We start from the raw sequence: 15040 nt of genomic DNA, 5'->3' as shown, positions 1-15040 counted from the left end.
GTATTTGAACCAAACAGGCCTCCTTGACATTCTGCAAACTTAGTATTTCACCTTCTGCCTCCATGACTTTGTATATACTATCCGCCCTAGCTGGAATATATTTCCTCATCTTCTCTACATCTCAGCTTCATTCAATATACATCTCCTGTAGGAATCTATCCCTGTTTCCCATAATTGTTAGTATTCTACCCTTCCTCCTCAAATTATCATATAAACCCTAACCTGTTTACATATTTTATTCCTCCAGAAAAACTCTATGATTCTGAGGATGATTTAGTTTATGCACTAATTTATTTGTATATTATATCCTTCCAATAGAACCTAAGCTCCTTAAACGTAGGGCATGTTTTCATTCATCACGGATGCAACCCTAGTTCAGTTAGTCAATTCCTCAACACTCACTAAGTGCATACTATGCACCAGGCATTGTGTGAAATGGTGGAGATATAGAGAAAGACAAGAGAAAATCCTTGTTCCCATGTTACTCCGAATCTAGTGAGGGAGACAACATGGAAACATGATGTAGAAGCATACTATATACAAGGATAAAGCAGAGATAATCTACAGAAGGAAAGCACTAACTAGCATTCAGGGGGACCTACTTCTTAGAGAAGACAGGAGTTCAGCTAGGACGTGAAAGAAGCCAGGGAAGCCAACAGGTGGAGATGAGGAGGGAAAGAATTCTAGGCCTGGAGGACAGCCAGTGAAAATGGCCAGAGTTAGGACACTGAATGTCTTGCTTGAGTAATAGTAAGAAGGCTGAGTCACAGCATACATGAGTGAGGTGGAAGAAGGCCAGTCTATAAAGGGCTTTGAATGCCAACAGAGTATTTTATACTTGATGAGTTTAAGAAATGGAAGCGGAGAAGATAATTAGTTCCGTTTTGGATATGCTGAGTTTAAGATGTTTACAGGACATCTAGTTTGAGGTGTCCAGTAGGCAGCTGAAGATGTGAGAATGAAGGTCAAAAGAGGGGTCATACCTGGATAAATAGGTTTAAGAATCATCAGGACAGAGATAATAATTGAATCAATGACAGCTGATGAGATCACGAGATGAAACAGTATAAAGGGAGAAGAAAAGAGGGGCCAATACAGAGCCCGGAGGGTGGGGCACGGGACACCCACAGTTACGAAGGGGGACCTGGATGAAGACACAGAAAAGAAAATTAAGGAAGAGTCATCGGACAGGTGGAAGAAGAGCCAAGATAGCCTTCTGTGCTAAATTACTGCAACAGACTCCTTGGATCTAGTCTTTCCCTTCTTCAATTCAACCTCCAAATAAATAAGTCCCAAAATAACTTTAAAGCATGGCTCTAACCCTGCCATTTCTCTACTCAAAAATCTTCAGCAGTTGCCCATGACTTTTCCAGGCTTATTGTATGTTCCCCACCTTCAAAAATTCTACATTCATGTCAAAACAGCTACTCTGACTAGAGCTAGCAAAGCTCTCAGAGATGATCCAGTCCAATCCTTATTATACAGATGAAGAGACTGAGGCCCAGGGAGGTTACCGAGGTATCGTTGTTGAGTTGTTTCAGTTGTGTCTGACTCTTCACGACCTCATTGGGGGTTTTCTTGGCAGAGGTACTGGAGTGATCTGCCATTTCCTTCTCCAGCTCATTTGACAGATGAGGAAACAAACAAACAAGGTTAAGTGACTTGCCCAGGGTCACCTAGCAAGTAAGTATCTGAGGCCAGATCTGAACTTAGGCCCTCCTGACTCCAGGGCACTCTATCCACTGCGCCATTTGAACTCAAGTCCTTTGACTCCAGAGGAAGTACTCTTTCTACCATATTACTAGCTATCACCTGATCTCAGCATTCTGTCTTCAGTCTTTGCATCCCTTCCCTGAATGTGCCGCGAATGCACTTCACCATTCCCAATTTTCAGAATCCTTGCTTTCTTTCAAGACTGAGCACAGGTGCCATCTCCTTCAGGAAGTCTTCCCCTCATCCCACCAATTGTTCATGTTTTCCCTCTATTCAAATTCTCTTGTATCAGACTTAAATGTGCATGACATGTATTTCCCCATTCACCTAGCAACCTAGTGGCCCCGTTTATATGCTAACTCCATTTAAAAAATATGACTACCCATTTACGACTGTAGACTTTTCTGTATTCCGTGATCTTTTGGCCCACAAATTCCATGCCCTAACAAATATTATTTTCTGGATTTTCCTCACTCCAGACCAGCTAATCTGCTTGCCATTATACTGCACGCTCATTTTGCCTCCATTTCAAAGAGGCTATAAGAACACTTGTGTCTCATGGGTGTTCTTAACACTCAATGCAAAGATGTTAAGAACACAGAGATTTTTGACCATTTTCATATCATGGGCCCCTCTGGAAGACTGGTGAAGCCTATGGACCCCTTCTCAGAATAATGCTTTTACATTATTTAAGGAAATGCTAAATCTCAGTTAGAAGTTAGTCAAAATAAAGATGTAATTTTTTCCTATCCAAATTCATAGACCCTTTAAAATCTGGTTATGAATCTCTAAGAACTAAGAACCCCTGTCTTAACACATCTCATTTGTTCTGCCTGAAAATAATAAAAAAAAAAATTTGCCTCCTTCCTCTCCATGTCCCTCCAAGTCTATGGCCCTCACTTTCAAAATCCACTCAAAACTCAAAACTTCTAGTCAGGATTCCACAACTGAAGCTATCTGAATAGATGTTTACTTTACCAGGCCTTTCCAGTACTTCTGAATGTTATTTGTCATGTGTTTATTTCTTGTTTTATGAAATCATTCTTTATATGTATCTATACTTGCATGTGAAGATGCACTATGTATGTCCTCAACTAACCTTAATGAAGTATAATGTCCCCTTTCAAATCCCTCATCTACACATACAGACAGATAATGCTCTGCATACAATGTGTTCAATAAATCCTACAGATAGCCAGTAGTAGTAATCTTAAAATATTTCCTATAGCCAAAGGGTAATGTATACAACTTGGAAAAAAAAAGGAAAAAGAAATCTACATCATCAACTGAGGACAAAGAAAGCCTTTTTATTAAAAACTCAGCAGAAAGGAAAAATAAGCATAAGATAGGAAGGGAATTACAGAATGTGAAATAGAAAACAATTCAGTAGGAAAAAAAGTTTTACAAGGACAATTAAAAAAAGAATCAAACTATAATTGGTGTTAAAACTATTGATAGAGGAGAATCTTTCACTAGCACTGAGGAAGAGAGTGAGAATTCTACACAACTATGTATCTCTCCATCCATTTGTCCGTCTATCTTTATACACACACACAGAACATAAGTTTCTTCCTTTTTAGACTACGCAGTATGGTTTCTTGATCTTTCATACACCCACATATATACATGTAACACGCACACATATTCTTGTATATATGTACTCATATTCATGTATATGTGTGTGTATAAAAGATCAAGAAACCATACTGCACACAGCCAAAAATGAGAAAAACTAGGTTCACATTAGGGGCAAATATTACTGGAAATAAATCCAAGTGCCTTGGATATAAAATTCATGTTTGCTTCCTAGATAATATTTTGCAAAAAGTGAGGCTCTCTGACCCTTCAGCCTAGCTGGAAAACAAGTTGCTGGTGTTACCAATAATGACTTGAATCATTCCTGCCACTGGAGGGAGCCAAGTTACATCTACTTTGATGTGCCTTTTGCTCAAACAGCTTTCTGGTCTACCTTCAGAACAAATTAGAACTCTTACTAGGAATAGAAATTGCTTTAACATGATCTCACATTGTTCAAGGTGGGTTTTTTCCCCATACCAACTAATGAAACCTCAATGCACTTTTATACACAGCACAGACAAAGAAGTGATTTGAGAGTTCAAGTGAGCTACTATAGAGCAACTCAGAGGAAATTGCAAATACAATTGTAAAGCAGGGCCAAAGGAAGTTTATAATGAGCTCACCAAGTTTTTAAAAAATATAGATATAAAATAATGTGTTTGACAACATGTAGCAAATAGCTTACAAGACATTATATTTGTTCAACTGGAAGCTGAAAATAGCTTTTGAGAATAAAGTTCACACTGATATTGTCAGTTAAGGATTTAGGGTACTGGAGGGAGGTAGGAAGGAGGGTATGGACCTGTGATATCACCTGCAAGGATCTCTTGGTCAGTAAATCTCCTCTTCCAAAGCAGAACTTGTTCTACAACTTCTAGTCTTGGAGGGTTGCTGGGAGGCTCAGGAAGGTTAAATAACTTGTTCTAGTTCCCCTCATCATTATGTGCAAAGACTGGACTTGAATCCAGCTCATTTTGACTACAAGGAAGACTCTCTAGCCTCTTCTCCAGGTTATTTTTATTTGATAGCATACTAAAGTAGAAGATTTTAGGAGAAATGAAATGTGTATGATGACACTATTCTTTCTCATATTAGGAGATATACAGATCCACTTAACCATGTAAGGATGTTGAAATGAAATGATAAAATTAATTTATCTAAACCACAACTGGTAGAAGAAATGAAAAGAAACACGAGGATTCAATCACTGCCAATACAAAAGGACTAGTTCATCTTGAGAGATATGAAAAATGAATTTTCCCAGGTAAGTGATGATTGTCTTTGGTCTGTCATCCTATTATTTTAATGGAGATTACTTCTAACAGGCAGAAGTAGGACAATTAGTTCATTAGCTCATGTCCACACAACACTTAACGTGTGCAATGCATTTTACACATTTTATCTCATTTGGCCCTCATGAATGGAGCTGTAATAATATAGTGCTGAATTTAACAGTATTGTATTATGTTTATGTCCTTTTAGATTTTAAAATTTATAATTTGGTTAATCTATACTAAATCATTTTCATGTAAATCACCATCAGATAGGAAGCCCCTACAATATGGGGAATCCTGCCAAATTAAAAGACCATCCATTCTTTTTGTGTTTAAAGGCTAGAACATCTTTTAAAAATTCCTCTCAACACCCTGAACACCTTTGTTTGGAATCACAGATGGAAAAAAACCTCTCAGCTTCAGGCTATACAATTCATTTAAAATGTGTTCTTTTGCTGACTAGCATCTTGAGCTTTCACCCTTAGGATAAAGTAGACCTAGGCAAACAAAAATGTCTGGATTGTAGAATTAACACCTCCTGGAAAGTCTGGCGTTGGGGAAAATAGCATGTACTTCTCCAGTGCTCTATGTTAAAAATTAATTTTGTCTTTTCTTTCTAAATGGTTTCACAAGAAAACAAAGAACTTGGATTCAAGTGAAAAAAAAACAGAGATAAAATTCTTTCATTTCTGGAAGGAAAAATAACAGTGAAATTGTGTACATGTATGATAAAAGGATTAAGAAAATATAGATAGATATCTGTCCCATCATTGGGGAATAAATGTCTAAAGAAAGAAATGAATTAGAAGTAGGTTCCATTTTATTGATGCCTCCAGATGTGGATTATCTTTATTTCTGTTCAAAGGAACTTAATTAAAATCTATCACGTATATAATCTGAAAAAAGTACACATTTTAGGTCAGTAGAAAACTCTGCCTTTAGAAAATACTGACAAACAGGCATCTCCATTAAAGGAGAGACATAGAAGACCTATTTGGTAACCCCTTGTGGTAACTTCCCACCAAAGGTCTCCCTAGACCAGGGGTTCTTAAAATAGGGTCTGGTAACTTAAAAATATTTTTATGACTGTCTTTCAATGTAATTTGTTTCCTTTGTAATCATATTATTTTGTTTTATGCATTTAAAAACTTAATTCTGATGGGGGTCCATAGGCTTCAACAGACTTTTCAAGGACTCATAACACACAAAAAGGTAAAGAACTTTTGATTTAGACTTTACGAAATTGTCAGAAAGACTTAGGTAAGGAATGGCTTTATATTAGTAACAAAGATGCATAGGACTGAAAAAGAAAATCCATTACACTAGAAACATGTTGACTCTAGGACTGATACAAAAGAATGATAGGTAAAATAACCCCTTTGCTCAAAGAAATAATTATTCAAGTATGGTACCACCTAGACTCTATAGTCTTATCTTACAGAATATTAAAAATAAGACATTGAGAAAATATTAAAAAGTGGAACCACTGTAAATTCCTACTATTAATCTCTAGAATAATCTGTAGTATACAACGAAAAAGGCATGTAAACAAGAGAAATAGACATACAAGAGAAAGGATAGCATAAGACACAGAGATACAACACATAAAACTATGGCTGTTGTTGATGGGCAGTATATAAAACACTGTCTAATATTCATATGAGTAAAAATAGTGCAAAGAAAGACACACACAGCTGTTAAACTGCACTAACTTTATTCCCCAGATATTTTGTTCAAATTCTAATGAGTATTTTTTTAATCTCTGCTTTACTTTCATAGTGTGAATAGTAAAACATCCAGATTAATGGAGTAAAAGAGAGGGAATAGTAATAGAGTGATGAAGTAAAAGAAAAGTGATGATGTAAAGGGCAAATAAATCAGAGGTGTTTTGCTGTATATAACCTATAAAAATATTCAGTAGTTAATTTAACCAATCAAAAACACAGTTACAATGCCTTTGTCAACTGGCCCTTTCTAAATTATGGATTTATAGATGAAAAAAAGAGAGGGAGAGAATTAGGAGACTGGAAGAAATGAAGATAGCTGGAGGGTAGAAGCCTTAAATAATTCCTATTAAAAATGTACTAGCATAAAAACTATGTTTTAACATGAGGTATTTAAATGATAGTTTCAACAAGCAACAAAAACTGTTGCTATTTAAAATGTATTATATTTTATTATTTTTAAAATAATACAGATGGTATAGTACATTCAGTTTCCTGAGCATTAGTTTGTAAAGCATAATGGCAAGAGTAGTTGTTTATCTTCAAGTAAATTTTCTGCATTGGTTATTCCTTAATTCTAATAAATTTTCAAATAGGTCAACTTTTTGGATTGGAAGATTAAAAGCCTTTTTTTTTTTTAATATAAAGCTGAACATTACTTCATTAGTCTATATTGAATCAATTAGAAATCTTCAACAACTAGGACTCTCTCTGAGCATTGCCTTGGAATGACTCTAAAAAAATTAAATGTTATATGATTTGTCCAATTAGAAAGGTCTATATCATGTTCAAGCAACCATACTTGCATTATCAAAACAATACATCTATTACTTCAGAAAAAAAAGGAAGCATAATTTTCACATAGTGTGGTATCATGGATTTAAACATTCAACCAAAGCTTCGTTTTCCTTCATATTTCCTGAAATGTATAGAAGAATATGCTAAATTCAGTTTCTTTCAAGCTGAGATTAATGGGTTGACACAGTGAAATAATGAGTTGTCTATTTCAGTTGCTACAGCTATAAGCATTTGATAAATGATCAAAGTAAATAAAAATGAAATCCATATTTCTGGAATTCCAAATTTTTCTCTCTCAAACCAATATATACACAGAACAAAAAGAAGTGTATTTTGATATGGTGGCATAAAAAGAGCATTTCACGAGTAGCACAGAATAAATCAGAAAGCCTTATTGTGTGAAATAAATCTAGTCATTCAGAATGGATAATGTACTATTAATAAAAAAAAATGAAAGGATGAAAATTTCAACTTGTGAATCCTACAATGTGACCAAATATTACCAAAGCATAGAGGAAAAAAAACCTTTAAAATACAAATACCCTTTGCAAGAGCAATGATCATCTTGTTTATCTATTTCCTTTTATCAACATAAGGTCCTAAATTGCTTAAACCCTCTACTGAATTGAAATGTCTAACCAATTTATCACCCTTTCAATTACTTGGCCAGAAGAACCCTCTGCTCACCTATATACGAGGATCATATATCAAAATAATTTTGGCGATCAAAATGTTAACTACTTCCAATCTGTGCATTACCTTGGCTAGAAGTTGTTCAAAGTAATATTCAGCTATCCACAATTAATATTCAATTTATTCATAACTGACAACATTATCTTCATAACAACACAAAAAGGATTTCTCCTGAGTCAAATGCCCAATTTCACAGTTTTCTGACTAGCCAGATGATTCTTAAATGAATAAAGTTTTGCTCTGCATTGCTGAAACAGCCCTGACTGCCCAGCCCATCTATTTAAGGCAGACATAGCATCACTAGCCATACTGGGCAGAGTAACAGTTTGCCAATCCTCCTCCCTTGAGGAGACACAAACTTTGTCAGGGGAGCTGAGATTCGGCACGGACACACAAAGGACACCCTGACTCCCAGCAGCTGGGCCAGGCCACTCGTGCTCGAGGCTTTGACAGCTCCTGAACATCCGCGAGAATGGAGGCTGTGTCTGTCCGTGGTGCTGAAAGCCTGCGGCCGCCTCTTAAAACGCTTTCTCGTCTGCACCCCCGTACAGCACCAGGACGGTGGGCCATGCACTTGGGTGGCAGGGAAGGAGGATTTGAAATAGGTGAATGGGTTTCACGGCTTAAACTCTTTCCTAGACAAAGGGTAAGTTTATGCACACGGAACTGAAGGAGCGGTCCTGGTGGGCATTTCCACATCCAGGCCGAGCAGCAATCGGGCCTGCCGCAGTCGGCACCCGAACCCACGGCCGCTGGGGCACGGCGCCCAAGCCCTGCTCGGGCACAGGAGGGAGGCTCCCGGGCCAAGAGGCCAAGTGACTCGCCCAAGGTCGCACAGTTAGGAAGGTTCCGGGACGGACAGACCCCCAGGCGACCCTTGCCCTGCCCCGAGGAGGGACGGCAAAGGAGCGGGGAGGGGCAGGGGGCTGCCTCGTCCAGGGCACCGAGGGGGCGAGCTCGGCTTTTCTTTTGTTCTCCGACGGGGTGAGTGTGAGCGAGTGTGAGCGAGTGTGTGTGAGTGTGTCCGCGTGCCCAGCCGGGGTAGCTCGGAGTTCGGGCCATGGGGAGCCACAAAAGGGGGGCCGCAGCGCCCCCTTCCGGGTTCAGCTCGGACCTCCTCCTCTGCCCCCCCGGGTCCCCTCATTTTGTGCCCCTGGAAAGCCCGCTGACCACCGGGACCTTCCCCACCCGTGCCCAGACCCTCGACCGCCCCCCCCCCCGCGCTGTGGGTCAGTGTCTGTACCCGGCACCCCCGCGGGGTGGCCTCCTGTCACTTAGCCCCCTCCCTCTCTGCACCTGCCTCTCCCTGACCCCCCCTTGTCCCCAGCTGTGCTTCCCCTCTCCGCCCCCCGCTGACTGACTATGCCCCCGCCGCGCCCCTCCTTCCCCGCCCCCCGGACCCACCGTCGCGCTCGCACAGCTGGATGGCCTCCAGGCTCAGGTTCTTGATCACGTCCTCGCACGGGCTGGCCGGGCTGCCCAGGGCAGGGTCGAGGCGCGGCGGCACGTCCATGCTCCGGCTCCGGCTCCGGCTTTCTCTCTTTCTGTCTCTCTGTGTCTCTGTCCCTCCCTCCCCGGCTCCGCTGCGCTCCGCTCCGCTCTCCCCCAGCGCCGGGGCCCGACGCGGCTCCGGCAGCTCCGGCGGCTCTGGCGGCTCCGGCCGTGTGAGCGTCTGACACCGACTGAGGCGGAGGAGCCCGGCCGAGAGTGGGCGCGCGTGCGCAGAGAGCGGGAGGGGGGCGCGAGGGCTCCAGGCTGCGGGAGGGGGGCGGCGGGAGGAGGGCGCGAGGGCGCGCGCGCCCGAGGGCTGGGGGTGGGGAGGGAGCGTCCAGGCCGGCCGGGCGCCCGCGGGAGGGCGCAGGGGCGCGCGCCCGCCTGCCCGCCAGCCGGCCTGTGCCGGTGCCAACCGCCGCGGGAAAACAGCGTCGGGCTCCCCAGCGCTGGCTCAGGGGCGGGGGCGGGGGGGCGGGGGCGGGGCGGAGGACAGGTCGGGGAGGCATGGGAGAGGGGCGATAAAAAACGGCCGCCCGCGCGCACAGCCCAGGGTGGACGGCGGCGGAGGAGCCAATGCCCCCCCCAACCCTTGCTGCGGCGGTGAATGAGCGCCCCCTAAGGGCCGGGCCGGTGCTGGGCGCTCGGCGCTGGTCCGTACAGCCGGGGCAGCGCCTGCCCTCACCGGGCTGACGTTGTGCCCTCCTTGTCTGTGTGTGTCTGTCGGTGTGCGTGTCTTTTTGTCCGTGTGTCTGTCTCTGCATGTCGGACCCATCTGTCCATGTCTTTGTGCTGCTGGTGCCTGTGTCTGACTGACCTCTGTGCCTCTGTGCACGAACCCCGCTGTCTGCCTGTGCAGATTTCTCTCTGTCTACCCATTCATCCATCCGTCTGTCTGTCTGTCTGCCTAGCTATCTCTACTATCTATCTGTATTTATCTTTCCATCTGCATCTGTCTGTCCCTGTAGCCATCTGTCTGTCTTCCCATCTCTCCTCTCTCTCTCTCTCTCTCTCTCTCTCTCTCTCTCTCTCTCTCTTCTCTCTTCTTCTCTCTCCTTCTCTCTCTTCCTTTGCTCTCTCGCTGTCTCTCTCTCTCTCTCAGTCTCTGTGTCCCTCTGTCTGTCTCTTCCTTCTTCTCTCTTCCTTTGCTCTCTCTCTCTCTCTCTCTCTCTCTCTCTCTCTCTCTCTGTGTCTCTCTGTCTCTCTCTTTCTTCTTCTCTCTCTCCCTTTGCTGTCTCAGTGTCTGTCTCTCTGTCTCTGTCTCTTCTCTCTCTCTGTCTCTCTGTTCCTTCTTTCTCTGTCTCTCTGTCTCTCTTCTCTCTCTGTCTCTGTCTCCGTGTCTCTCTGTCTCTTCTCTCTCTTCCTTTGCTCTCTGTCTCTGTTCCTTCTTTCTCTGTCTCTCTGTCTCTCTCTTCTCTCTCTTTCTGGCTTTGTCTCTCTCTGTCTCTGTCTCTCTTAGCGGGCACTTTGACTAAGTGGCCTCTGCTGTCTTCTTCAGCTCTAGCTCTGAAATCCTATGGTCCTCATATGTGCACAGCATATAGAGGCACCTGGGTGGCTCAGTGGAAAGAGAGCACTGAACTTGGAGTCAGGGTGATATGGGTTCAAGTCAGGGCTTGGAGATTCACTAACCCTGGGCATGACATTTATCTGCCCTCTGCCATAGTCTCCTCATCTGTAAAATGGGGATAATAACAGCAGGAACCTCACGCGGTTGTTGTAAGGATCAAAGAAAATGCTCCACAAAGCTTATAAACCTTATCAGGAAGACTCAAGTTCCAGCCCTGCCTCTCACAGCCTGGCCAAGTCTCTTAATCCCCACATGCTCCAGGCAGCTCTCTGAGCCATGAGTTACAGAAGGAGTGGTAAGGACCAGTTGCCTGCATTGCCCCACTGACAGCTTCATACTCTGATGAAATTCATTAAAACAAGCGCAATGAATGGGCCTGTTTGGTCCAGGTAAACTGGCCTTGTCTTTCTTCCTTGAACGTTATAGTCATCTCTATGTCTTCTCCCATGCCTGGAATGCATTCCCTTCCTCCCCTCCCCTCTGCCTCATATGATCCCTCTGTCCTTAAAGACCCAACTCCTACACCCCCTTCTACATAAGGAATTCATAACCCTTTTTGCCTCAACTGTTTTGGTGGTCTTCTGACACCTGTAGACCTCTCCTCACTGCCCCTACTGTGTGCTTGGCATGGGGTTACAAAGACAAAAACAGAAGAATTCCTGCCTTCAAGGAACTTGCTTCCTACTATAGATATAACATATATTCATTATAAAATATGTGCATGTATAGGTAAGTGTGTATATATGGATAGTTCAATTTTTATCTGCATGAAGATAGACATAAAAAGCTACAGATATATCCATAAAAATACATAGTCAAGACAGTTATTAAGACCCTACAATGAGCCAGGTGAAGAAGAGGCAGCATACTACAGTGAATACAGAGCCAGCCTCAGGATCAGGATCAGAAATACTTGGTTCACATCTCATCTCTGAGACAAATTGCCTTGGAAGACCATAGTGAAGTCCCTTAACCTCTCTGTGCCCTGAGCAACTCAATGAAAATATTAAATTTCAGGTAAGTGCTAGTCTGCATTTGATAGAGGAAGTTCTTTCCCAGGACCTCCTTACACTTTTGACATCACAGATCTGGGTCCCCCCCCCTCCAAAAGGGGAACCAGGAACCACTCTAGATATGAGAGGTACAAAGGTAAAAATGGTTCCTGATCCCAGGTCTTGAATTCTATTGGAAAGGATTAGGGGAAAGTCTATAAATTCACAGATTATTAAGAAGGAGAAAGGATCATGGAATCCAGCATTCTCATTTTTTCATTTAAAGGTGGAAGACACTGGGGAGGTTATGGAACTTGCCAAAAGTCACAGAATAAGTTGGTGCCAGAGCTGAGACTCCAACCCAGGTTTCCTGACTCTCAGCTCTTCTCCTGGGCAAGGCTCTTCTGCTCAGTAAGTCAGTGAGCAGTCAGGCCTACTCTGTGGCAGGCACTATGACAAGCACCACCTTGTTTCTGAGGTTCTCCAAGGAAGGAAGATCATTTCCCAGTTTTGGACTTCCTTCAATAATATTTTGGTGAGGGAGAAGTAACTAGATTTGCAGTTGGAGCCCATATGCTGCCCTGCTCTAGAGAGGTTGGAGAGCAGGTAGGCTGGGGTGCCCGTAAGGATAGGGTCCTGAGGCTCAATAGACTTGTCCTTCTCCACCACCCTCCAAGGAGGAGAAAGCAGCCACACTTTCCAGCAGGGACCTAGAACCAGGCAAATGCCTCAGAAAAATTACCCCAGAAACCATGGGTCAATTCTACAGGAACCAAAGAGTGACAATCATTCTCCCTTCCCTTTTCAGAGGTTAGTGAAAGACTCCTTTGGTTTTTGTTTGTTTGTTTGTTTATTTTTCTGCAGACAGCTTCATTTCCATTGAATGAACATCTCTTTAAGACCAAACATTCTCCAAGTGGCTCCAGTGCATAAAATGTCAGAAAAGCCACAATTCTGGCTCATCCAAAGGGAAAAATGGCAGGGTACATGGTGCGAGGCCCAATACCTGGGATTGGTAAAGCTCTTACCTGGGGTATCTGGTAGTAAGTGAATGTTGAGAATACTCTCCACCACTTGGTAGAACCGTTTAGCCTTTCCTCCCCTTCACCCCCTTCACAGAGCCAGACATCTGCCACATCTTTCCAGTCTGACCTCCATAACATTTCTTGCATTTTTTTCTTCTCTCTATGCATAGTGCTAGGGCTTTGGTTTAAGCCCCCATCATAGTGTAATCTAGTACTACAACATTAACCTCTTAATGCATCTCCCCGACAGTCTGTCCTCTATGTAGCTGCCACAGTGACTTTCCTTAAGCACAGATCTGACCATGTCACTGCCTTGTTTAATAAAATTCAGCTGCTCCCTATTACTTCTTGAATATAAACTATTGAAATCCCATTTTAAAGCCCTTCACCGCCTGGCCCTAACCTATCTTTGAAGCCTGACTATCTCTCCTCTACCTGTATCCTATGACCCGGCTGAGCTCTCCTTGGTTCTGTCTCACTCATGATATTCGTATTCCTCATCTCAGTGCCTTTGCATTGACCATCCCTGATTCTTGGAATGGGACATCTAGATGGCACAGTGGATAGAGCGCCCACCTAGAGTCAGGATAACTCATCTCCCTGAGTTCAAATCCAGCCTCAGACATGGACTGTGTGACCTTAGGCAAGTGACTTAACCCTGTTTGCCTCAGTTTCCTCATCTGTAACATGATCTGGGGAAGGCAATAGCAAACCATTCCAGGATATTTGCCAAGAAAACTCCAAATAGGATCACAAAGAGTACAACATAACTAAATGACTGAACAACAACATGCCTGGAATACACTCTCCCCTCTGTCTCATAGAATCTATTCCTTAGAGACCCAACTTATATGCCACCTTCTACACCAGGAATTCTTAGTCTTTTCTACTTCATGGACCTCTTTGGCAGTTTTGTAAAGCCAACAGACTCCTCCCTTCTCAGAACAATTTTTTTTAACTTTCATAATTGACGGAAATGTAAACATTTTGATTTTTATTGAAAATAAAAGTGTAATTATTTTCTCCATTCAAGTTCATAGATCACTTAGTGATCTATCCATGGGCTCCTTAAGGATCCATAAGCCCCAGATGAAGAACCCTTGTTCTCCACAGAGCCTCTCCTGGTTTTCCTCAATTTCTGGTGCCTCCATAATGACCTCGTATCCATCTGCCTTGCACTTATTCCATATATACTTATGTAAGTTCATACTATCCCTCCTGATAGAACACAACTCCTTGAGAGTAGAGTATTGCTTCATTCTTTGTATTTATCACCAGCTCCTAGCATGGCGCCAGCACACAGCGATGCTTATGAAATGCTTGTTAATTGATTTGCAGGCGAGAAAACTGAAACATAGAGATGTAGAGCAAGGCTTTTAGCAAGTTTTAGAGGCAGGATTTTAAGATGGGTCATCCTTAATGTCAGTGGTCTGCCCCACTACTCCATGCTGCCTGGATCATCAAGAACATGTCTAAGTGGGAGAGTAAAACAAAGGAAGAGAGAGGAGATGGTCATCAAGAAGACATCCAGACACCCAGAAGACAGGCTGCAGTGCATTGGACGGATTCTCTGTGAAGGAAATGGAAAGATCAGAAGTGTGGTATCTGCATGCATGGAGGGAGTGCTGAATAAATATGGCAGGAGGGAGACTGAAATAAGTGTGGAGAAGAGGTCTAGACAAAGTGCCAGGAGAAATCAGAGAAGGGTGGTCACTTTCAGTTGTAGGGAGAAGCAGGACCTATTGGGATGAAGAGGCCAGCACCTTGACCTTTCTGAATTAAGTTTGTAGGATAGGCTACTCTAAACTCAATTCAAGTCAACAAACATTCATTAGGCACTGGGGATACGAAGACAAAACCTTAGTCCTTGTCCTAAAGGGACAGTTTATTGTGTACATATATATTCTTTTTGGTTTTTTTAGGCAATTGGGGTTAAGTGACTTGCCCAGGGTGACACAGCTAGTAAGTGTCAAGTGTTTGGTCTGAGGCCGGATTTGAACTCAGATCCTCCTGACTTTGGGGCCAGTGCTGTATCCACTGCACCACCTGGCTGCCCCCCTGGTACATGTATATAAATAAGTAAATATGAATACAAACTCATTTCAAGAGGGATAAAACACTAACTCCGTGAAGTGCCTGGGAAGGGTCTTGTGCATGAGGTCCTTCCTGAGTTGTGCTGTGA

The 15040-nt window shown here is 43.0% G+C and overlaps 1 protein-coding gene across 1 annotated transcript in view; it reads right to left on the bottom strand.

The window, feature by feature from the left end:
• The window catches only part of PHYHIPL (phytanoyl-CoA 2-hydroxylase interacting protein like), a 66486-nt gene extending 56976 nt beyond the window's left edge, over positions 1-9510 (bottom strand). Inside the window, exon 1 of the mRNA XM_020998238.2 lies at positions 9185-9510. Coding sequence (XP_020853897.1) covers positions 9185-9293 — 109 coding nt within the window. The 5' untranslated portion in view covers positions 9294-9510. The remainder of the gene's footprint in view (positions 1-9184) is intronic.
• Positions 9511-15040: the final 5530 nt, after the last annotated feature.

This window comes from Phascolarctos cinereus, unplaced genomic scaffold, assembly GCF_003287225.1.
Source record: "Phascolarctos cinereus isolate Bilbo 61053 unplaced genomic scaffold, phaCin_HiC Scaffold_3;HRSCAF=262, whole genome shotgun sequence".
Lineage (NCBI taxonomy): Eukaryota > Metazoa > Chordata > Mammalia > Diprotodontia > Phascolarctidae > Phascolarctos > Phascolarctos cinereus.
The sequence above is the reverse complement of the archived record's forward strand: the minus strand, read 5'-3'. Positions and strand labels throughout refer to the sequence as shown.